The sequence below is a fragment of the Gambusia affinis genome, linkage group LG12 (genome assembly GCF_019740435.1).
Source record: "Gambusia affinis linkage group LG12, SWU_Gaff_1.0, whole genome shotgun sequence".
NCBI lineage: Eukaryota > Metazoa > Chordata > Actinopteri > Cyprinodontiformes > Poeciliidae > Gambusia > Gambusia affinis.
This window is the reverse complement of record NC_057879.1, coordinates 6513609-6538230: the sequence shown is the minus strand read 5'-3', so window position 1 is coordinate 6538230 and position 24622 is coordinate 6513609. Positions and strand designations below refer to the sequence as shown.

The 24622-nt window shown below is 42.2% G+C and overlaps 1 protein-coding gene across 2 annotated transcripts in view; it reads left to right on the top strand.

Annotated features, from left to right (window-relative positions):
* zswim5 (zinc finger, SWIM-type containing 5) overlaps positions 1 to 21760 on the top strand; it is a 64306-nt gene extending 42546 nt beyond the window's left edge. Inside the window, exons 2-16 of one of the 2 annotated variants that reach the window (XM_044134914.1) lie at positions 2359 to 2546; positions 2825 to 2993; positions 4262 to 4410; positions 6120 to 6270; positions 6977 to 7153; positions 7267 to 7443; positions 7913 to 8059; positions 8177 to 8314; positions 10558 to 10706; positions 11932 to 12034; positions 12122 to 12257; positions 13161 to 13318; positions 14304 to 14467; positions 15727 to 15808; positions 16833 to 21760. In XM_044134914.1, the coding sequence (XP_043990849.1) occupies positions 2359 to 2546; positions 2825 to 2993; positions 4262 to 4410; positions 6120 to 6270; positions 6977 to 7153; positions 7267 to 7443; positions 7913 to 8059; positions 8177 to 8314; positions 10558 to 10706; positions 11932 to 12034; positions 12122 to 12257; positions 13161 to 13318; positions 14304 to 14467; positions 15727 to 15808; positions 16833 to 17695 (2951 nt within the window). In that variant the 3' untranslated portion in view covers positions 17696 to 21760. Of the gene's footprint in view, positions 1 to 2358; positions 2547 to 2824; positions 2994 to 4261; positions 4411 to 6119; positions 6271 to 6976; positions 7154 to 7266; positions 7444 to 7912; positions 8060 to 8176; positions 8315 to 10554; positions 10707 to 11931; positions 12035 to 12121; positions 12258 to 13160; positions 13319 to 14303; positions 14468 to 15726; positions 15809 to 16832 lie in introns of both variants that reach the window. The other variant, XM_044134913.1, reaches the window with a different exon arrangement.
* Positions 21761 to 24622: the final 2862 nt, after the last annotated feature.

Sequence of the window (24622 nt, the reverse complement as noted above, 5' to 3'; positions counted from 1 at the left end):
AGAGTCTAGGCTTGCCATATCCAGTATCGGTAACCACTAGAGGTATGGAGATATATCCGGGGATCACTCAGGTCGCTGCTTTTACATTTGCGGTGTTGGTCTAGACTTTCTGTTTAAGCTTTCAACCTCATGATCGTGGGGAATTTTGAACTATTGGCAGCCATTTGAGAATTACAGTCAAAGTAAGGGTCTAGATGTTTTCAATTAGATGTTTTTTCTTTAATTAAATAGGGCAAGAACTCTGGAAACTTCAGTCCGAAACACAAAAAGTTTAGAAACCTTTCGTGAAGGTATATCAAACGTCACAAGGAGTGTCACTTTTAAGAGCGACCTAGAGGTTTGTGGCAGGTCATTGTGTTAGTATGTCAACCCACAGATCACTCACTGGCATGTATGTGGTTTCCGTGCTGAGTTGGCATGTCGAGGCGCTCGTCTGGTCAGATGGTTTTACACTTAAAAATAGACCTTTGTGGAAAATACTGAAAAGGCACAAACATGCAGTGAAATGCAATCCAGGAACTCCAAAGGCTCATTTCTGCTGATCCACTTGTTTCTTCGCTCGTGCTTGCGGCACCGCGCCACGCCGTGCTGAATCACGTCCTGTTTCCTGCGCGCTGCAGACGCCCGTTCCTCTGCGCCTAATCACTTGCATGTGAAAATTTCTCACTATGACACACATGTGGGCAGAATCTTTGGAGTTGGGATCGACTTTGCCAACAGATCTCCTGAATAATCTGATCTCTCGGACGTTTTTGTATAATTCAAAGCAGTTTGCTGTAGAATGGACCCTGCGGTTTATGCTCATGCTCTAAAAAATATTTTGTTTTTGGATTCTGCTTTGGAGATGGATTGAAACACGCTTATTAGGCAGCCCTTCCATGCAAGCACAGAACACAAGAGAGTTGACGTATTAATGACTGTGTCAGAGCATGTGGGACTAAGTCAGTGTTTGGTGCTTCAGCAGGACTCTAGATCTGCGCCTTTCTTTTGCCTAAGACGCACTTATGTTTGCTTTTCAGTGGTCTTGATCGACTTAACTTCTCTTTTTTAGCTGGGGAAGCAGTAGTGAGCTTGGGTTTTAGGTTGGATTCTGTAATCTATTTTGTCGCACACACTCCTCGTCTTGTAAATAATTGACCCGTCACTGTTGGATGACATGGCATAACTGATTCTTTTACTCCTCTCCTCAATTCCTCCTTTGTGCTCCTCTGTTTGTCCTCCCATCTTATCCCGCTTCATCCTCCATTCCTTCATTCACACTTCTTTTCCTGCCTGCTTTGTGTTTCATTCTGTACTGTATTCTTTGCTCAGTTTGTCCTTTCTTGTCACAATAATCCCTTTTAGAACTAGAGCTATAAAAGGTCAGCTTAGTAGGTGGTACAAGTTGGGGTTTTTTTTCTCATTTTTCTTCAAAATTTGTCATCAAATGCCAATGAGTTCCAAATATTGTCACCAGACAATGAGGCACATTTCTGCATGCAGTCTGATGCAGTCTGCCTGATATCCTTTTGTCTTTAAAGTTGCAGGAAGATATGTTGATGGTGGAAGCAAGTGTTGTGATTTTAAAATGTGTTGCAGATAATCTTGAATTGGTAGAACCCGAGGTCAGAGCGAACTGTTGTACTCCACAGTTCGCCTTTTCCACGATATGCAGATCTCGGATTATCAAGTTTGCTAAACATGAGCGTCCAAGAAGGTTAAACCTTTATATATATATATATATATTTCAGATAATAAAATATTACTCAATCGTGCATTTTACATCACTTCAGAGTTACATTTTCTTAGACGATCACTGGAACTGAGCTGGGAGACTGGCTGGATAAAAGGCAAAAAAAATTCAGTAGGAAAACATCTCCATACAGCTGTTTTTGAAATTGGCCAAACAGCTGGTTAAGTACAACCAATTATGTCTGATTTACGCAAAGTGTTGTGAAACACTGTCCATTAGCTGCGGAAGAGGAGCCCAGCAGAGGACTAGAGTAAATGGTCAGCTTGGTGTGAGAGGCGGCCCTAAAGATTAACTGTGCAAAACAGAATTAAAGTAAATTTATTTAGTCGGCCATCGTTACCCACCAGGGAACTGAATGTGTGATTTAAAACTCACCCCACCCTTTTGAAGCCCTTTTCTCTAAAGGGCACAAATGCTGCGTCAGAGACGAGTCAAACGGTATCGGCACAGCGCCTTGTTGGCAAAGCGTCTTCACAAAGTTTCTCTTGATGCTCCTTGGTTGTAGATCTCGGATTACCCTGTGATATTTTTTATCTTGCCTTCTTTTGGGCTTTCAATTGTCTGCATGATGGAAAGTAGGACAAGTGTCTCACGGTTCACCTTTGCCTCCTCCCTGTGTCTCCTAGGGTTTCACCTGAGCGGCACTGTGACCGAGCCGGCTACAGCCTCGGAACCAGAGGTGACCCACAAGGTGGCAATCAGCTTTGATCGATGCAAGATCACCTCGGTCACCTGTGGCTGCGGGAACCGAGACATTTTCTACTGCGCGCATGTGGTTGCGCTCTCTCTCTACCGGATCCGCAAGCCTGAGCAGGTAAGAAGTTGAGGATGTAGGAGCGCGGACGGACGGTGACTTACCAAAGTATCCCTCGTGACCCCAAAGTTAAATTTGTTTAATTTGATTGATCGATACAAAGTGGATGAAAATTTTAAAGGGGGAAAGATATCATTTCTATTCAGCTCTATTTATTTATTCTTTCACTGTACACTCCGTCGTCTTGGTTTATCACATAAAAAAAACAAAAACATAATTTTATGTCATCCCTTTTGACTTTTCTGTGCTTTTTTTTGTTTGTTTGTTTTGTTTTGCAGGTGAAGCTCCGGTTGCCCATATCAGAAACTCTGTTCCAGATGAACAGAGATCAGCTGCAGAAGCTGGTCCAGTATCTGATCACTGCCCACCACACTGAGGTTCTGCCCACGGCACAGAAACTGGCCGATGAGATCCTCTCCTCCAACTCCGAGATCAACCAGGTTCACGGTGAGACTCCCCAGCTGCCTCATTTCAATCTCCAACTGAAGTCGTCTCTTTGGACAACTTCTTCGCCGTCTCGCCCTCGGATCCAATCCGTCGGGCGACAGCCGGCGCAAACGTGCAACGCTTTTCCAAATCTTTGCAATGTAGTAGTTCCTCTGTGGCCATCCAAACCATCTTCTCTGAAGAGGTATCTTCACAGTTACAGGCCTGACATGAAAGATGTCCGACTTGGCGGGGGGGGGGAATGCTTCTTGCTAGCCCACGGTCTGCCACACGTCCAGGCACCTGATTACTCTGCCGGCCAGCAAGCCGGGGCTTCAAATGCCTCATTTGATTTCTCAGTTTCATCTTCGCAGCCGCCACCACCCCGTCCGCCCCCTCCTACCGACAGAGGATGGTTGGATAAATCAGAGGGAAAGGGACTTGATTGATGAAATGGACGCTGGAGACGACACAGGCAAAGACGTGGGAAGAAGGAAGGGGATGCTGACGGCGGTGATAGAGACGGAGGGAAAAGCTTTCTGGGAAACGGGAGAAAGCAGATGAGGGGAGAGGAAAGATGAAAGGGTTGGAGAAAGGATTGAGATTAAACAGAAGCTGAGAGCCGTAGCAGCGCCGCGTCTCGGGAACGACAACAAACCAGACGCATCCTTTCACCAAACAAAAGTCTTGATCTCCGTCTCTATTTCATCCTGCTCGCTAAATGTTGACATTCTCCAACGCTTGTGTCCAGGAAGCCCCACGCTGCGCTTCCTGTCCGGTGTTTGACAAGAGGGATGACGGGGGTTGGAGTTGGGTTTGGAAACCCGTCTCTGGGTTTCCCTCAACTCGCTTCCGGCGAGATCAAAGCATCCTCCCCCCACCGGAGCACATCTCCATTTCTCCGCAGTGTTACTCAGACACACAGAGACACACACAGCCAGAAGAAAAAATAAACTTGGCCCCGAGTCAAGCAGCCTTTCTTATCTGGAATGTAGGTGCATTGTAAGGTTTTCAAAAAAGAGTGAAAAGAAACGCAGAGTTGAGGCTTTTCATTAGCGTTGTGCGATTGCATCTCGAAAGAAGTGTCTGTATTAAGTTGAAGATTTACGAGTCCAGTGTCTTCATGCCGTAAACGGCTCCTTTGGTCAATTTGATCTTGGAATTAAGAACAGAACACATCCATGTAAAATATATGCTTTATTCTACTAACACCAGCTTTAAGACAGCGCTTCACACTGCACTTCCACATTTCTGCAGTTGTCATTCACTGTCCTTGTTCATCTTCTCAGGTGCTCCAGACCCGACTGCAGGCGCCAGCATTGACGATGATAACTGCTGGCATCTGGACGAGGATCAAGTCAGGGAGCAGGTCAAACAGTTTTTGTCGCAGGGAGGATACTACGGCTCCGGAAAGCAGCTCAACTCCATGTTTGCAAAGGTTCGCGTGACCAAATCATATGTGTGGATTAGAATGGGATTTAACATGTAGTTCGCAGTGTCAGATTGATTGTTTGCACTTGAAAACTTGAAGGTAAACGTAGCAACAAGGGTCCTTTGGATATTGTGTGGCGTAAATTTCATCTAGCTTTTGTCAACTTGAGTATGTTTGATTATTTTTTCTAAAATATCTTTTCTGGCTGAATGTGAGATTTGAGAGGGAAGCAACCACTAATGACTATCATGGGCTGCTAACCAGTCATCACAGTATCCTAACATTTTTTAAAAACCATGTCTTTTAAAGTCTTTAAAACGTTAAAATTTACTGCAGGTCAGAGGAAAACTAGTGCATATATGCCGTTATATATTTCTATTGTTTACTTGAAATCAAATTGTAATACTTGCATAACTAAGTTTACCACAGCAGATGATTGTTGCTATGCTAATGTTAGCATTTGACTTGTGACCTAAAAGCAGTGTGTTGGTTCATGTGAACATTATAACTAGCTTCAGTTTAACAATGTGTGCAGTCGATAGTAATATGCTAACGTTAGCATGTTTGCCAGTGTTAGTATTTTAGCTATTGAGTTATTTAGCATGTAGGCTACTAGCATAGCAGTTAGTGTCCGCTGCTGTTTGCTGACATTTTATATGTAGGCTGTCATCTAATACTGACTTATAGGCCAATGTGAGTAATTTCTTAACATGCTTAATTGGTCATGTTTGTACTGTGTAGCAACATGCTAATGTTTGCTTGTTTTAGCATTGACTAACTCTTGTTTTCTCGTGGTTTGTTTAATACAAATACACGCTGACACATTATTTGCAAAACTGAGGAGTCATGTAAACTGTCGCATAATATTTTTAATTAGATCATGTTTTTAAATTTTGTGTAGTCTTGAAACCCTGGTATTTTATGCTACCGTCACACTATTGCATTTCTGCCAGGCATTTTAATGGTGGAGGGTTATTCTCTCTTAAGTACATTTAACTGTAGCATCTCCAGCCTACATATATTACACAAAATCTGTTCAATTTCCTCACTTACAGACCTACATAACATACATTTTTCAGTATGACAAGATGGGAAATGGTGCAAGAGCAGATTTACTCAAAGTTATTGTAAAATGAGAATCTTACACTGGCCTGTGTCTACATCCAAAATACTTGTGTAACACTGGACTCTCCGTTTGTGTGCTAATCTACTTCTTTTCTGTCGTATCCAATAAAAGTTAGATTTTCTACAATCTTACATGCTTAGTTTTGTGTTTTCCATTCATTCTCATCTTAACATACAATTTCCATCCACCTTTCAATTGTGCTCCTATTGGAGACTCGCCAATCCTTATTAAACGTTTTTTTTTTTTTATCTCTTTTAATACTAAACATGTTTTCTGCCAAACAGTTCTCAACGTTTTCACTTCTTTAAAGGAACTAAAGGTTTCTTCAGTCAGTGGTCGGGTTTCCTACGCAGTCTGACGTCCAGTGAAGATTAGGCAAGCATAGTAAAATGCTTGCCTAATTAAACAGAAAATAGTTTGAAACCAAAGAACGAAAAGTGAATATGTCTGCCTTCCTGTTTAGCTTTTGGCCTCCATCTGCTCTTAAACAGCTAGTTTGACTTTACCGTTTAGAAGAACGTAGAGCGTGTTACAGTGCAGACTTTGTTCCAGACCCGGTCAATTCCTCACAAGCTGCTGATCTTTTCAGGTACGGGAAATGCTCCGAATGCGGGACTCCAACGGCGCTCGAATGCTAACGTTGATAACGGAGCAATTCATGGCGGACCCTCGACTGTCACTGTGGAGACAGCAAGGCACAGGGATGACGGACAAGTGCCGGCAGCTCTGGGATGAACTGGGTAAGAGGCTACAAACTACCAGGAAGGCAAATTTATATTTTTTCTTTACATCCTTTTAGGCGACTTGATCGTGGGTTTACAGGTCACTGCAGGTCAGGCAGAATCCTTCAGCTGGGACAGATATGGATTCACCCAGTTTGGTTACCATGCAGGAGGTTTTTTTTGTTTTTTCTTTCCAGTGGACCGCTGTTCACGCTCTTCCTCCCAAGCTTCTCCTCTTGCTCTCGGCATGCGGCGAACGATAAAGGCTTACGGATCAATAGCGCTGCTCAACTTCTCTGCAATCAATCTCAGCATTTAGGAGGTCAATAAGAACACTTCCCGAGTGAGCGAGTGAGATCATGACACAGACAGAAATAACAGCCAGACGGTCAGATCATTTTTCTCTGGGATGCAGGCGTCTGACAGCTGGCACAGCTGGGGGAGTGTCTGTGCATAATACAAATACTGATCATCTTTTTTTGTTGTTGTTGTTGCTTTGATCATAATGTCTTAAAAGTAACCCCAAATCAAATTTGAACTAAAGAAAGTTTTTTCTTCGTCTTTGTAAACTACGACACTATTCCTGTCTCCTGAGATCTTTCTCACTTTGCCACGTTATAACCACAAACTCAAACATGTTATTGTGATTGAAATCGCATTCCAGAGCTTCCATTTCCTTTGGGTCCAAACACCTGACCCCCTTCCTCCTCTCCTGCTCCCCCAGGTGCGCTGTGGGTGTGCGTGGTGCTGAATCCGCACTGTAAAAGCGAGGAAAAGAGCGGCTGGCTGAAGCAGCTGAAGAAGTGGGGAGACATGGACGTCTGCCCGCTGGAGGACGGAAACTACGGCAGCGAGCTTCCGAACATCACCAACGCCCTGCCGCAGAGCAACCTCGCTCAAGGTCTGCACGAACGCGCACGCCTCCTTTACCTTACAGCTCCGCTTTTCAGGCCGCTCCTCTCGTCCCCGCTCTCCACGGTTACGATTGCTCATCGCTGCCGGTGTTTGTGTCAGACTCTCTGTCCAGACCGAGGCGGACGGTGTTCAGCCGCGCCGTTGAGGCGTGTGACCTCCACTGGCAGGACAGCCACCTCCAGAGGATCATCAGCAGCGACTACTACATGTCTCCGTCCTACCAGAGGGAAGGGGAGAGCTTGCTGTTCAACCCTCAAGGGCTGCCGCTCTGGCTAGGTGCTATTTCAGTCCATATTCCCATTGAAACTGTGTTTTTTCTGTTTTTTTTTGGGGGGGAGGGGGTTGCGTAGAGTTATTATGTATTCATTTCCTCTTTATGCTGAGAATCTCAGTTTCAATTTGCCATTTAGGGAGCCAAATAAAAACGTATTTTCCCCGAATGACAGCACCTCTGTGATCGTTCCACCCATTTTCTTTACTTTCGCTGAGAGCTGACCCAGAACACTCGCACCCCCTCGCGCGCACAGTAATTCTGCTGATATTCGCGCCAGTATCTGCAGTAAGCAGCTTTCCAGCTCAGATCTGTCAGATTCTGCAACTTAAGCCACCTATCAGACACACACCGGCTTTCTGCTGAGACCGCACCGTGTGTGTGTGTGTGTGTGTGTGTGTGTGTATGTGTATGCGCCGCCTGACTCCGCGAAGCTGTCCTGACCTCACCTCGTTTCTCTCTCGCGACGCGCAGACCACGTCCCGACGGCGTGCGCCCGCGTCGACGCCCTGCGTTCGCACGGCTACACGAGAGAGGCGCTGCGCTTGGCCGTCGCCATCATCAACACGCTTCGCCTCCAGCAGCAGAGACAGATGGACATCTACAAGCACCAAAAGAAAGGTTCGAACATTGGAAACGCTGTAGGGAGCACAGTTGATTTTCCAGATCGGGAGCATTGTTGCAGCACTTTTTAATATTTACTGTTTTTTTTGTTGTTTTTTGCCTCTCTGATTTTAGAGCTTCTCCAGAGAAATGTTACCTCCACCACCAACCTGGAAGGCTGGGTGGGTCATCCATTAGACCCAATCGGTTGTCTATTCATCACCCTCACGGAAACTTGCCGCATGGATGACGATAACTCTATGGACACTGGAGGTATTAAAAAAAACTTTATGGTTTGGTTTTCCTCATTTTGCCTTGGCAGGAATACGGCTAGCTAAAAGAGTGAGAGAGTTAGTTAAAAGAGCTAGCTAGCTAGCCGTCGCCAATGTAAAGATTCAAGAGCTAGCTAGCTCTTTTAACTAACTTTTATTGTCCCACAGTGGGAAATTCATGCTTAATGCTTCAAAACTTTCAACATATTCCTAGAATTTACATTCACTTATTTGGCTTGAAACTACCTAGGTACTGCGTTTTTAGCCGTTCCGCTAAATAATCCTGGCTAACATTCACTTCAGCTAAAGTACTGCGTGTATCCCATTTGAGCCTCCAAAGTTCAAGAATGTACCACCAGAATGTGTCTCTCCTCAGCCTTTGGTTTATACATTGGCTTTAATGCTGTCCTGAAACTTTGTCTGCTGAAACATAATTTCAGTGAATCCTAATTTTGTCCTGGACTATCTGAGGTGTGTTTCTGCTGCGGTTGCAGTGAGGATAAATTAAACCCATTGATTCTAAGAGTTGTTCTTCTTCAGTACTGATTGTGAATTTTAGGGCCCGGACGGAGGGCTCCAGACCGGTCTCAAGGTTTTTTTGGGGGGGGGTTCTCTCCTGCTCTTGGGCTGGGTCTTAGCTTTGGAGTGTGTCGTTTTGGTTAAGTAATTAACTATTATTTCATTCATTTTGTAGTGGACGATAAAAATGGTGTCCTGAAATATTAGTCGAACTCTTAAACATTTGGCGTCTGTCTTGGAAAAAGCAACCTTGACTCTCTGCCTTCTTAAAGAGAGGTTTAAAAAAATGTACACTGAATTATTTTAGGTTATTGATATATATAATGGGAACAGTGCCCCCCCCCACCCCCCACCACCCACAAGGCTTTGGGTAAAATCAAAATAAGAACCTTCCTGCCTTTCCATAGTAGTTTTATAGAGCACATTTTTATCTGGGTAATCTGTTGTTGTCTTTTGTTTTGTTGTTTTTTGGCTCTACTACAGGCTATGGAAACAAAAAAAGGCATAAATAACGACACCAGAAAACTCCTCTAGTTCCGTGAAGAGTTTCCTAAAGTGGAAACGCGCTTAACGACTGTTTGCTATAAGGTTGTGAATGCAGCCATAAAGTGATAGAAACTGAGTGGGCTGAACTGAACACACCCCTGTAGTTTGAGTGTATAAAACCCTCCCCCATTTGAGTTTCCCAAATTCTCCTCTTTGCACCAGCAGCCATTGCCTTTTTTTCTTATTTTTTATTTTTAATTGTCAAAAAGCTTTGCGTAACAATACTACCTGACCACTGGTAACCCGCTGCGTGTGGAATACGAAGCGAATTAGTTTCATTTTCAGCTCCGTGGTCATATTTTCATAACCCACTGAGAACAGCTGGAAACATCTGTTCATACGCCGGCTAGACTCGGCCTCTGGTGTCGTCCAATCAAAAACCACCGCCACCCCGCTCCTCCCCTCAGCTTTATCAAATCAACTTATTGAGCCGCTGATTAGGAGGAAACAAATTGACCGTACCAGAGGGGGAAAGTCTGTAAAATCTGTTTCCGCTTTTTTTCCCCACTCTAACTCAACACATGCGCGCACTCCCAGCACAGGCTCCCTACCCACATATCCCTGGAATAAACAGGATTTAGGGGGATCTGTTGCTCAGAGGGGATTTAAGCTGAATGATGGGGAAGAGCGGAGGGGGTCGGTGGGGGAGCAGGAGAAAACAAATCAACAGCTGAGGCTCCCAGGGCATCTGTTCTCACTTGTACTTTGTAAAGCAGCAGTGCTGGGTAAGCAGCCTTTTCAGCAAACGAGCTCAAACGAAGTTACAAACAGTGTTTGATTCCCCGTGTAATTAAAAGATATACACATATTTTGTTATAAGTAATTACTCCGTAACGCCAAAGCGTGTGACTGGTCTACTACAAGCACTCAGGTTTGAGTTCAGGTGGGCTTTGTGTGACTCCTTCTGTCTCAGCAGCTTCCTTTGTATTATTTCTATGATGTTTAATTGAAACTAATAACTGGTAAAGCATGTTGTATTTTTGGGTTTTAGAGAGCTGAATAATTTGTATATATATATATATATATATATATAATAAAATTAACACACTGAACATTGACAGAGCTTGAGTAGAACAAAAGCGCCATACGCGTTTTAGCGTTTCAAATATGCACTCCTCTGATTTTTCTCACTGGTTACTCATGTGGATGTTCGGACCTGTCCCTGTTTTCTCCAAGAAGGCGATCCCAGACCTCCGGTCTACCACCATGTGCCAGTGTGGGGGTGTCCAGATGTGGGGGAGTCCTACCTGACCCTAGCCTTGGAAGTGGCCCTGATGGGCATGGGCCAGCAGAGGATCATGCCAGAGGGATTGTACGCCCAGGACAAGGTGATTTTTGCGTCTGTTAGCTATAAATGCACAGCGCTCTCCGTAAAAGTATTCAAAACCTCTTGAGCGTTACCACGGTTTTGCCAAATTGCAGCCATATACTTCAGCGTATTGAATATTGTAGACGTCGTCCTGAAAAGTGTTGTTCTTAGCACGAGAGCTGGGAGATTTCCGGTGTTAGTTTTTTTTACCAAATTCATATTTAAAAAAAAAATCCATTTTGATATTTTTACTGTGTTGGTATGTCACATCGAATTCTGTTTAACTACACAGAAGTTTGCAGGCGTATCTAAAAGAAGCTTTATAATTTCCATTCTGATGAGTCATATTTTTTTAATTTGTTTGCAGAGGCTTCACAATCCATTTTATTTATGGTTTCGCTTTTCTTATTTATTTAATTATTGTTTTTGGTTACCATTCTCTATGTTGGATATTTAAAATATCTTCCAGTTCCGGTGGTAAGTGTTCTTTACATAATGAGAGTTTATTAGTTTTTGAGAGGGCAAGCTTGCGATATTATGCCATTTTTTATGTATATTACGAGAAAATGACCTCCAAGCTACAATATTATTGTTTATCGCAATAATCACCTGGACAATTTATCGTCCAGCAAAATTTGGTATTGCAGCATGACAAAATGTGAAATGCATCAACGGCAATATAACTACTTTTGCATTTTTGGCTTCATTTTCGTATTCATATTGGTTTTGCTTTATTAAAAATATATTCTCTGCATATTTAAGGAAGTAAAAAAAATCCTGTTGAGGACAGTGTTTCCCTGATAGCAAATCACTATAATTTAACATCAGCTGGAAGTAAATGTCAGGCTCAAAAAAAACAAAAAAGAAAGCATAGAAAAGGTCAGGGCATTTTTCTTTTCTTGAAAAACAAGCAGAAAGTCGCAGCACTTAAGTTCTCGGCTCACTGGAAGAAATCCGGGGAGCGTTTCTTTGTGCGCATGGAAATCTGCTTTCGAGGGTTCGACGTCTGCCGCCGCAGACCTTTCTTGATGTCATCGGAATTAGCGACAATATTAACGTTTTGGACCAGAATTGCGTTTAAAACCCAGTCAAATGCGCGAAAGGACCTCTGTCGATCATTGGCTGGAATCGAACCCCGTCTGTCACACAGTGTGGGGAGAAGCGTTGAAGTTCCCCGCTGAGTGTGAATCCGTTGATTTCCAGATAACATTTTGATCACACTTTGTCTTCTCGCCGTGGTGCAGGTGTGTCGTAACGAAGAGCAGATCGTCTCCAAACTGCAGGAGCTGGACCTGGACGACCTGCTGGTCCAGACGCTGCGGAAGCAGGCCGTCCAGCTGCTGGAAGGTACGCCGCCCGCCGCTCGTCGGCGCCTCGCGCACGTGTTGGACGAAACGTGACCCGCTCTTCCCTCTGTGTCCCTCTCGGTTTCAGCCGGTCCGTTCAGCGGCCTCGGAGAAGTCATCCACAGAGAAAGCGTTCCCATGCACACCTTTGCCAAATACCTCTTCTCGGCTCTGCTGCCGCACGACGCAGACCTGGCTTACAAGGTGGCTCTCCGGGCCATGAGGTGAGATATTCTTTCAATGGCACATAAAGAAAAAACAAATAAATGCAACTCCCATTTTTGAAATATGTGGGTTAAATGATTCTCAAGGAAAGTATTTACGCAGATTTTAAGCAAAAGTTAGTAAATGTGCTGTTAAAGAAACAATTATTTCCCACACTGCTGTTTAAGTAAAAAAAAAAAAACAACAACAAACAATTATGAACCAAAAAAATATTGAAATATTGATAAAGCAAGATTTTCAAATACATTTCTTAGAATCCTTGAAAGAGCTTGCACTTTGATTCGCCATTTTTGAGACTTGGGAAGTGCTTGATTTCTGTGCAATGTGCCTGATATTCAAACCTCACAGTTTTGATCTGGGTAATGAAAATAAAAAATGTATTTTTATATTTTAGAGATTAAGCAAAGTTTTTGAAATGGAGGGAAATGTTTTTTACAGATTGGTATTTTGTTGAGGTGTAAATACAAACTTTCACTGCCCCTGCTATGTAGAAAACAATCAGAAGACATTATTAAAAGGAATAAATGATGCCAAAATCATTCTGAATTGAAACTGTCTTCTTTAATTCATTTGTATTGTTTTTTTTGTTTGTTTATGTTTTTTTCAATTTCCAAAGTGTCGTGCCGGAAAATCTTGAAAAAGCGCTCGAATTTCACAGCGCGGGAAAGTGCGCGAACCCTGGCAGCAACAGGCGGAGGAGGGGAAACCTCGTGTGAATATTCTCTCCGACGCTTTCCGTGGCATCTAGACGAGCAAACTTTAAATCGTAGAATGGGGGAAAAACATCTGCGCTTCTAGATTTAGCTTTTTAAACCAGTAACCCGGCAAAGCTCCGTGTTTTAATGTTCATCTCCGTGAAGCGTGTTCCACATTAGACCGCGGTCTCTTCTCGTCCCCCCCAGGCTTCCAGTCCTGGAGTCGTCGGCAGGCTCCGGGGACGTGGGCCACCCTCACCACGGCATCTCCATTGTTCCCAGCAGATACCCGCGCTGGTTCACTCTCGGCCACCTGGAGTCGCAGCAGTGTGAGCTAGCCTCCACCATGCTAACTGCTGCTAAAGGTAAAAAAACCTAAAATAAATAAAGATCAGTAGAAACAAAAGCAGCTGAAGAACAACAGCAGGCCATTTTGTTATAATATAAAATTCCCACAAATGTAGTTGCAGATATAGATATGATGATGAAACTGAATCATTTTCCGGTGCTTCTGTCTTGAGCCATTTTTTATTTTTTTTTGTAACTGCTTTTCTGGCTGCAGTGATTAATCCTCCAAGCAGGTGTTTTGTTTTATTAATCACGTTTGACAAGTAGGACGAGCCGCTAATTGAGCTCTCCCTCATTAAATTGTAAATTTATCACAACTAATATCCCAATTTTGTCTTGAAGTCGAAGCTCTGGGGCAAGAAAGACAAATATGAAAATGTCCGACTTCCTCTCTGCCGCAGTCACAGTGTCCGACTTGATGTTCTCCATTTTAAAGCACAAGAATTTCTCCACAGATTCTCTCAAACGCTCCGTGCAGTTTTTGTCTTTCATTTATGTGTGATGTTTGCTGTGCTGAACTTTGTTTATAGGCTCTGGAAATGATTTTTGTATGATAAGCACTTGAGAACTATTTATATGACAACTGGCCTGAAGGGATTTAAAAAAGAACAACAACAACAAAGAAAGTCAGAGTTTTCCAAACCATATTTGCTTTCTAGTGTCTGGAAATTCCCACGATTACAAACTTTGTGTTCCTTTACATAACCCACACTTGATGAACGTTTTTAACCATTTTCAATATTTGGTACCAATAGTACAATGTCTAACAAACATACATTCTTCCCTGTAATTGTGGCAACAATATCAAGTTCCTACTTTGGGCGGACATGTTGGAATCCTTCAAATGAGGAAGTTTTCTGTGGTTACAGAAATATTTGAAATCTGAATCTCGGTTTTCTCCTTTGCCAGCAGAAAAGATTTTACTAAAGCAAACCAGTTGTTAACATCTCCTTCTCCTCCTCCTCCTCCTCCTCTTCGTCTTTTTCCCCACTTATCCCCAAGGGGACATGTTGAGATTGCGGACGGTGCTGGACGCCATTCAGAAAAACATCCACTCTTCTTCCCTCATCTTCAAACTGGCCCAGGATGCCTTTAAGATCGCCACGCCCGCAGACAGTCCACCAGATATCACCCTGCTCAATGTGGCGTTGGAGTTGGGGCTGCAGGTACAGAGCGCGTGTGTGTGTGTGTGTGTGTGTGTGTGAGAAAGGGAGGTTGCAATCATCACAGTTTCACCACAGAAACTTTTGCCGCAGCTAGGGTTTCCTTTTAACAGACTTTCAAAACTCTACCCTACAAATTGTTAACGCTGTTGACTAGAAGAACCACAGAGAAATGCGACAGATTAGCATCCTGCCGCATTAAAAATGTCCTGTACAGCTGAAACATTAATCAAAGGAGAAATTAAAAATAACCTCAATGAAGCAAGAACCAGCAAAAAGTAAACTTGAAATATTGAGCTAAGAGGTGTTGAGCTATTTTCTCAGTGTCCCAGAAGCTGCTATGAACAAAATCATAGTGCATGTTTAATAATAACCTGTAAATATGTTTTAAAGTGACCTACATTACGGATTATTGAAGCATTATTTTTGTGGTGTAATGTTATGAATCAAAATGTTTAGATGCCTGATAAGGATTTAAAAGAAGCTGGGTTTTTTTTCCACATACAAAGAAATAAAAAATTTGATGATTGCTTATTTTATTCAATTTTTTTTTTACAGGATCTTCTTTTTTTTTTTGTCTTTTTGTTATTTTTATCCCATACATGCAAATTTGGATTATTGCAGGGTTATTATCTGGTTCTGGTCGTTTTTTTTGTTTTGTTTTTTTGCACAGATCTTCTGATATCTCCATCACTCCCCTCCCTGCAAATCATATATATTAAAAATCACAGATTGACTCAAAAGCGGAAATATCTTCACCTATTGAAAACAGTAAAACATGAAAATCTGAAGGCACTTCAACACCATGGACTTTTACGTAATAAAAGTTTTTTTTTTTTTGTTTGTTTTTGTTTGTTTTTTTTTAAACTAAAATTCCTGTTGCAAAGTTGGTGTTTTCAACAACTGTCTTTTAAGTCAGTGGCAGAAAAGATGCTGAAAGAAAGTGGATAAAAAGTTCTGTTAAAGGCTTTGGAAAATAACGGTAACCTTTGCGAGACATTTACTGGCTGCAACGTCACCGTGACACTCTCGGCTGAAATGATCAACACGAAAGCATTTCTTTCACTAAAACGTTTAACACTCATTTATTTACTTACTACACTGCGTCTTGTTCATCATGTTGTAATTTACACCTTAGATATAAAGGTTTTTACTATCTAAAGTTGAGAGCAAAGGTTTACGATGTGTATTTTAAAAATAGTTATTTGATATTTTCCGGCTGCCGCCCACTTTGTTCGTACTCTTTCTGTGGGTTTTTGCAGGTGATGAGAATGACACTGTCCACTCTGAATTGGAGAAGGAGAGAGATGGTCCGCTGGCTGGTAACATGCGCCACTGAAGTCGGTATGTTTCACCTTTTTTTCCTTTTTTTTTTTTTTTTTTTTGGCGCCCCATTGAGACGCAGCAAGCAAAACAGGATTCCATCTCTAATTACAGTCCCTACGGTCTGTCTCGATTTTCAGCTTTAAGGCCGACTTTGACTTTAATAAAAAAAATAAAAAAAACGAGTGAGAGAGATAATCAAACATATGCTTGGTTCACCACATGCAGGGATAAACATCAGTTTTCCATAAGGTATTTAATATTTTGATGATAGTGCAGGAGAGAGAGAGAGAGACAGAGCGAGCTGTAACTCTGCTGGTTGACAAAATTTATGCAGAGATTTTAAAGAAACTGCCAGAAGTGCTATGAAAAGATTAGAGCGACGCGAGGATAAAGAAACATGACTGAAAAAGTGCAGAGTATGGTTATAAGTTGACACAATCTGACTTATTGGGTGAAACAAAGCTGGCAGCTTTAGCAATGGTGACTCTCTGAGAAACCAGTAACCCGCCCCGTAAGTTTGGTCAAACTGTGTAAAACTTGAATTCGTATGCTCAAGAATTTTTACAAGATATTTAATGTCTGTCCGTTCTAGAAATGAGGGTTAAATTTATACTGCTTTACTGTGCATGTTACAAAAATGGATGAAAGTTGATCAAGATACAACGTTTTTCCCAAGAAAACCTGCTAAGCCTGGGTTAGCTAGGGCGATCATCCAGTGCTAAAATAAGACAATGCTCAGCCTGGTGGGGGCACAAGTAAAACCTGGTGGCCCGCTGGGGGAGACCCTAAAGAAATCTGGATTGCTTTTTCTGTGTCTTAAGTGTGAAATTGACAAATTTCAGCAAATAAATACCAGTTAGCAAAAAGCTCTTATTTGGATGTTTGCGAATAATTCTGGTGGTAAAATTATTAGTGGCAAGGATTCTGCATAAAGGTTCACGCTAAACAGTGATTAAGTCATCGTGTCTGTTTTCCTTCCCTTGCCATCTTTGAAGAACTGGCAAAGCACAGCGTGTCCAATCCCATCTGTCTCTCCCGACAGGTCTGCGTGCATTAGTGAGCATCTTGCAGAGCTGGTACACTCTGTTCACGCCAACCGAGGCCACCAGCATCGTGGCGGCCACCGTCATGTCCCACAACACCATCTTGCGCCTCAGCCTGGACTACCCGCAGCGGGAGGAGCTGGCCAGCTGTGCGAGGACGTTGGCGCTGCAGTGCGCCATGAAAGACCCTCAGAACTGCGCCCTGTCGGCTCTGACGCTCTGCGAGAAGGACCACATCGCCTTCGAGACGGCCTACCAGATTGTGATCGACGCCGCCTCCACGGGCATGACGTACTCGCAACTGTTCACCATCGCGCGCTACATGGAGCACCGAGGATATCCGCTCCGGTCGTTCAAGCTGGCGTCTCTCGCCATGACTCACCTCAACCTGGCCTACAACCAGGACACACACCCGGCCATTAACGACGTGCTCTGGGCCTGCGCGCTCAGCCACTCCTTGGGGAAAAACGAACTCGCAGCCATCATCCCGCTGGTGGTGAAGAGCGTGCACTGTGCCACGGTGCTGTCCGACATCTTGCGGCGGTGCACCATGACGGCGCCGGGACTGGCCGGCATCCCCGGACGAAGGAACTCTGGGAAGCTCATGTCAACGGACAAGGCGCCGCTGCGACAGCTTCTGGACGCCACCATCTCGGCGTACATCAACACCACGCACTCTCGACTGACGCACATCAGTCCGCGGCACTACGGGGAGTTCATAGAGTTCCTCAGCAAAGCACGGGAAACTTTCCTTTTGGCACAGGACGGCCATATTCAGTTCGCCCAGTTCATAGACAACCTGAAACAGATCTACAAGGGCAAAAAGAAACTGATGATGTTGGTCAGGGAGCGCTTCGGCTGACCTTCACCCTGCCTCAGAGACCTCCTTTTTGGGAAGTAGTTAAAACTTATTGGTTTATTTAATTTTTTTTGTAATTATTATTTTGCTTTTGGATTTTTACTTTTATATGTTGAGCCATTTCTTGACCAAGTCTTAAGTTTTCGTTGCGTTTCGTTTCTTGAATGTGAACCAAAAAGTGTTCGCCGTACTCGCTCTACGTTAACCGTTGCTTCGAAACACAGGACCTAAAGTGTCGCAGAAGTAACAAAGAATCAAACTCAACCAATTCATATTTTTGAAATGATCAGAACATTAAAAGAATGTTATTATAAAAGCAAAAGAAATACTTGCTTCCTGCCTGCTTGCGGCCGTTTTGGATTGGGTGTGTGTAGTCTTTGTAGAGGTTAAGAAGATTTGGCCTCTCAAAGTGAAGGGAACGTCATAAAGAACACACAGCGGTTGAAAATGCACAGTGTTAAGGTCATACCTCGACTGTCGGCTTTAACTCCTCTGTTAGGAATCGCCTCTCATTTCATTCAGGGCTTCTTAGAGCGGAGAGGACGGATAACACAGCTACCTGTTCTCACTAGTTGAACATTTAAATACCTTCACCTGCTGCATGGTGAGGGTGACGCTATACAGAGTGCATGTTTTGAGGGTGACCTTCTGGCTGCTTTCGTTCCTAGTTTAGCCTTCACGTGTACATCAGCATATTCTTGTATACACTGTATGCTTCGTGTCATCCTGTTAGCGACACAAGATGCCATGTTTGATGAGGTGAAGGCGTTCCTCATGTCCTGAGATGCCACTTCACTGCTAACTCTGCTGTTTGTGGCCAAAGCTTTCAAAAGCGTAAAGCGTCACCGCTAACATCAGCATTCAGTCAACGATTTAATTCAGGTATGTCTTTTAGTTTCATCACTCGGTGGCATTAACCTGGCGATCTTTGTGTTTCGTTGCGAAACTTTGACAACAATTTTGGACCTGGAACTTGGTCGTACATCAGTTTGTCACCTGAATCCCTTTTCCATCACAAGAACACTGGCTAAAACTGAGAATTGTACCCATTTGTGTTGTTTAAGCATAGCCGCTGGACATATTAAGAAAATTTGCTGCCAAGTAGAACTGCTTAAGTTGTTATCCAGTTTTCACTATAGTTTCACGGGGGCATTAATGTGGCTGAAAACAGCAAAATCTTCGAGCACTCTATTGTTTGAGGAGCAGTCAGCTCATTCTACTGTTAGCATCTTTTTAATGCTACTAGTAGCAATGAGCTAAATCCTTTACCTCTAGTTAGCCCTCGTACATTAACCACTTGAAATAATTATTTGCTGGCTCACAAAATTAACAAAATTGTTTTAATCAGTTATTGTGTATTTACAGTGATATAAATATATAACCCCTAAAATTGATTGTGCACTTACAAAGTGTCTGCTACCCGTTTTCCCGCCAAAATGGATCATTTGCTAGGGTTTTTTATTTTTTACTTTTGGTTTTTCAAAAGATTTTTTTTTTTTTTTTAAAGTAGCAAGTGAACATCTGAAAGTAAATGCTAAGATTCCTCCAAGATCATTCTTTTAAAGAAAAAAAAATTAATTAGTATAGTTTTGCTACGTTACATTAGCTAACAAACTTTATGTGGCAAGCCAGTGTCAGAACTTAATTTTTGAAAATTGACCCAAAAAAGGGCATGAATTAAATCTACCTTTTGGTAGACGGCCAATATGGCATATATATATATATGCTGGAAAAAAAATTCCTCAACCTTTTGTTTCGACACTTTTCACAGATGGCTGTGTGAAATTATTAAGGCTAAATAACCCTACATTTTTAATTTTTTTTGTTCTTGTGATGGAAAACTCTGTGAACCTTCCTGTGAATACTACTGGTTTGTATCATTCTCTACTGTGAAGACGAGTGGCCTTTCCCCCCCCCCCCCCCAAAGGTTTCAGAGATGCACAGTGAACCACACAAAAATTACTGCATTTTGTCGCAACGTGATGCGTTCATCGTAAGTATTCGAGGCCGCGTGGCTCGGCACGGGAGGTTTCCTTCTCCATGGTCCGCTGTCTCACCCGGTGGCAAAATGTCATCTCTAAACAAGAGCTTAAGTCTTTAACTGATCAGACTAAATGTACAAGCACTTCACACAGTTACCTCTTCACTACGTTCTTGCCTGCTTCAGCATTTATTTATTGATTGTTTTTTGACTTTTTAAAAATGATTATTATTTTTTTTTTCTATTCACTGAGTTTGAAATGGCAGACACACAGAATAAGAACCACACTGTATTTAAATAAAAGAGGCTACATGAGTTGAAGGGTTCTGGAACAGAGGGACATTTTTGTTTAATTTTTTTTATTTCCTATCTGCTTCGACATTCCACGAGAGCAAACTTTTCACGAACTGTACCCGGGTAAGTCGGTCATGATAACTGCGCCTTTTTCAGATCAGGAGAAATGCAGATAGAGGAATGGGTGGGGAAAAACTGAGGATGGGGAGGAGAGAAAGAGGAAAAGGCTAAAAAGGCTAAACTCAGTTCTCAGGGACATCACTTAAAGAAACAAAAACAAAAAGTAGTAGCATTAAGCATTTAAGATATTGTAAATAATAAAGTGTCAATTGAGAAAATTGTAAAGTTCTAATTATTTATAATGAATATGTTATGTGGGTTTTTTTTGTCGTTGTTTATTTTCGGCGGGGTGTACTTGAACTGTTCTGCGTGGGGGAAATTTGACGCCGTTTCTTTTGTAAGAGCAAAGATTTCAAGGCATTTCTCAGGTGCTCCTGTGTACTTTTGTTTCGGTTTTATCATTTTTTTTTTTGCTAAAAAAAATTAATCTTTATTCAGTTTGCAATGACAAAAAAAGAAACAAAAAATCTGTTTTCCTAAAAGAAAGCAAGTTTTTTTTTTTTAACAGTTGGGAAGATTGAGGGAGGCATACATTTGTAAACTGATTTGTACTAAACCTGACTATGCAGAACCACTTTGAGGGTCTCGTCCGGGAGTGAAAAATTGAGGGGATGCGGAGGGCGAGACCTGGTGGGCCGAACCACTATCAGAAAGAAGAAGAAAAAGTAGTAGAAGGAGAAAGGAATGGAGGAAAGAGGAAGAGAGCTTGCGTTGGGTCGATGTTACATCTGCTGCAACTTCTTGAGGTTGAGGCGAAGGAGGAAAAAAAAAAATTAACCAATGGTAGAAAATGCCTTTCTGACCGATCAATGTACAAAGTTCTTTCTTTTTTTTTGTGCGTCTTTGTTTTGTTTTTTACTTTTTTTCTGTCCTTTATTATCAAGACCGGAGCCTTCGGTGTCTTCTTGTGTGGTTACTCTGCAGTGAGACGGAATAACACAAACATTTGTGTTGGCAACAGTACCTGATGGCCTGTTTCATTCATAATACCATTTATATAACAAAAGAAAACATTTTCTCCTCAGAGTTGACTTTTTTTTTTTTTTACATTACCGTCGTTTACTTGTTTTTGTCCCCATGCGGTTGGACGTCTCTTCTGTCGATCTAGGTTGTGAAGCTGTGCGTCGCAGCGTTTTCCCTCCGTCGTCCTGCAGCTCACGCACACATATGCACGCACGGCTAACTTATGCAAAACTAAAAGATGCGAGGCTTCGACATCGTAACATTGACGGATTTTTGAAAAAGGTCCAAAGGCGACACCAATTCACCAACTGCATAACCCGAAACTAATTCCTGAGGGTTCTGTTTAAGTTTTACCCCCCACCCTCGTCTTTTCTTTTGTTTGTAGGAGATTACTGTTTGTTAGTAGAAGATATAGTTCACCTCCCTGTTTTGTTTTCGTTTCAGATCCATTCTTAACTTAAGGGATAATTGAAAGTGTTTGTTGCCTCTGTGCTACTGATTTTTGAAAAGCTTTTTCCAGTATTTGTTGCCACAGAAGTATCATAGCTTATCATCACTTTTTTTGTACCTTTTTTTTGTGTGTGTGCGCGACTTTTTGAGCTACTGTCTATAAAGCAAGATTTTATTACTATTTATGTAACGCTACTACCATTTTATATTGATTTGTGTTGAGATCTCAGTGCTTTTCTATGAATAAAGTGTGAAACACATGACAGTGGTTGGAATTTTGTTAAGAAATTGAGCACAAAATGAAACCCTAATTCTAGAGTAGGCCTTTAGCCTGAATTTATTCACAATTATTTGAAAAATAACATTTGGTTTAGCTGTCAAGCTAGCTGTTATGTTTAGCAGATTAGATGTTAAAGTGGATTTGATGCAATTTGGTATAATATTGACATTTTTCCGTCTGGCTGCAGACAAGTTTTATTTGTATTATGAAACAGAGCGTTGGAACTTTATTACAACATTCTGTGCAATTATTACTGTTCTATCGTTACATTATTTAAGATGCAGCAAAGTTACACCTGGATGTAGTTCCTGTTCTGATCACTAAACTGACCCTAGGAATGTGTAAATGTACTATTAATAAGACAGGAAGGTATTAGGAAAAATCTGAAATCAAACGGGCAGTATTATGTATTTTCCAGCCACATAGTGCCATTTTATAGCACTGTCAAGTAACTGTTACCTCCGGTTGTTATAGGAATCCTGCATTTATCAAATATGTCTTAAAAGAAATGAACGAATTGAAATTGGGTCTCCGTCTCTTTCTGAAACTCCGCCTCCCGGAAGTCGTCACAATATGGCTCCTCTGTTAGCCGTTTAACCAGCGTTGCGCTAGGTAGCTAGCATAATGGGGTTAGCTGTTGCGCAGATCCGTCAGGTGTTTCTAATTGCTGCTGATTAGTGTGAAGGAGCTGAGAGGGAGGAGTGGCTGCAGTGAGACATGGAAGCTCGGAAACTCCGGTGCCAGGTCCACCCGGGCGTTTTCCCCATCTGTGAATGGTTGCCACGGGAGATTCAAGGATTTCTCAAACATGCATGAAAGAATCAAGGCAACACCCCAGGTATGTTTTTGATGATGGAATAACATAATAACACAATATAAAGCTAAATAATAATAAAAAATTTAATATTTTACCTTTTATTTTGAATGTTTTTATAACAGGAAATGAACTGCATTGTAGCATGAAGCTAGCTGAACTCTGGTGAAAGCCTTGTGCCATTGGTGCCACTCCGTTGTAGATATTTTATGCTATATTAAATATGCTAAAAGCACCCTGTCTTGTTACCTTCCGTAATTAAAAGCCATTCTTACTTGATTTTAAAGGAGTCACAGATTTCAGACCCTTGGACTAGGCCACTCCAAACCCTTCATTTTGGTTTTTGAGTCATTCAGACTCTACCTAAACCTTTAGTGTGCACAGGGTGGCGCTACTAACTAATGGTGACAACTAGATTGTCCCACAGCCCTTTTTGTTTTTGCCGTGTCCGTACTTAGTTTACCGCGACTTACACGCCTATTAAAAGCCGATAAGTCCAGGCTGTTTTTGTCTATCAGTCCAGTATTAGTCGTTCTGATAGAAATGTATTTCGCTTCTAGGCCGAGGTGGTCTCCTCTTTGCATTTCTGCCCATCCAACCAGCCCAGAATTAGTGATAAATGAAGCTTGTGCCGCCTTATATAGCTCCATCAATCTCTCACTCATTTGTCTCTAATCAGAATATTTTTCCTCTATGCCCTCCTTCACCGCTTCATTCTCATTCATTACAGATTTCTGCAGAACCATCTAACCAGACAATCAGGCTATCAAAAAGTGCAAAGAGTGCTTGTGTGTTGGATTGTAAATCTAGATTGATTGGCTGATGATAAATGAGCAGATTTATATTAATTATCCAGACAGATAGATGGAGGACTGATTGCTATGTGCTCAATCTTTTTCTCCCCCAATCTGCCCCCACCTCTCTCCTTCTTCAGCTTGTGCAGACAAAACCACTAAGGACTCTCTCTCTCTCAAACACACACATACACACCTGCAAACTATGTAAAGCGAGAGACTGGGGAGTTTTCAGCAACGTCTTCTTGTCCTTTGCTGAAACATCCCTCATGCTTTTGTGTACTTTTGGACTCGAACTCAACACTGTGGCAATCCCTTCCACCAGACATGTCATGTGAGCTGCAAAAAATCCCACCAATATTAACAAACCACAACCCGGTCTTCAATATATTTCAAATTATGAGTATTTACTCGACTATTAGCTTGACTTTCATGCTGATAGTTTGCACGCGCTAGTAAATTATACACAATCTTTCTTTTTGAACTGATTGAGGATATCTGTGACCAAAACACTCATAACAGGTACATGGTGTGGCAGGCAGCCACTGTCTATTACTGATACTCCTGAATTATTTAGCGTGTTCTTTAGGAGGACCAGGTACGGTGGTAGGCTGGTCATCTTCTGTTTATTAGAGTTTTTTGTGCATTTCTGGATCTTAAACTGACCACGTATTAGACAGTGGAGGACTAAGTTAAGGAATCCTTGTCAGAGTTGAGTTATACCCAGTTACATTTACCGTACTTGAATAACCTTTTGAAAAGGATGTACTTATGGTAATATTTTTACTACTCTGTATGTTTTACTTGAGTAACTTTATTATGAAGTATAGCTACTCTTACCCGAGTAAAATTCCTGAACACTACCACTGTGTGTAACTTCACTGATTGATGCATCGGTATCCTGACTGTTCTCCAGCTCTGCTTCCCCCATATGCCACAAATGTTGATACACCGTGTGTTCTGACATCTTTCTATTGGGAACAACATGATCTTCCTCAGAAATTTCAGCGACAGCAGCTCCTCTCCTCTCCATCAGACCGCATGACCATTCCGTTCAATCCACAAGAACCTCAATGAACCTTGACTCTTGACTCGGGAGTCAAGGCATCTTCGAAGCCTGGTTTGGCTCCGTTCAGGTCGGCATCCTCTTCCCTTTTTACCGCTTCTACATCAGTTCTGAGGACGGAACGCTCACCTGCTTCCCAGTACATTCCACCAACATCTGCCCTGACGC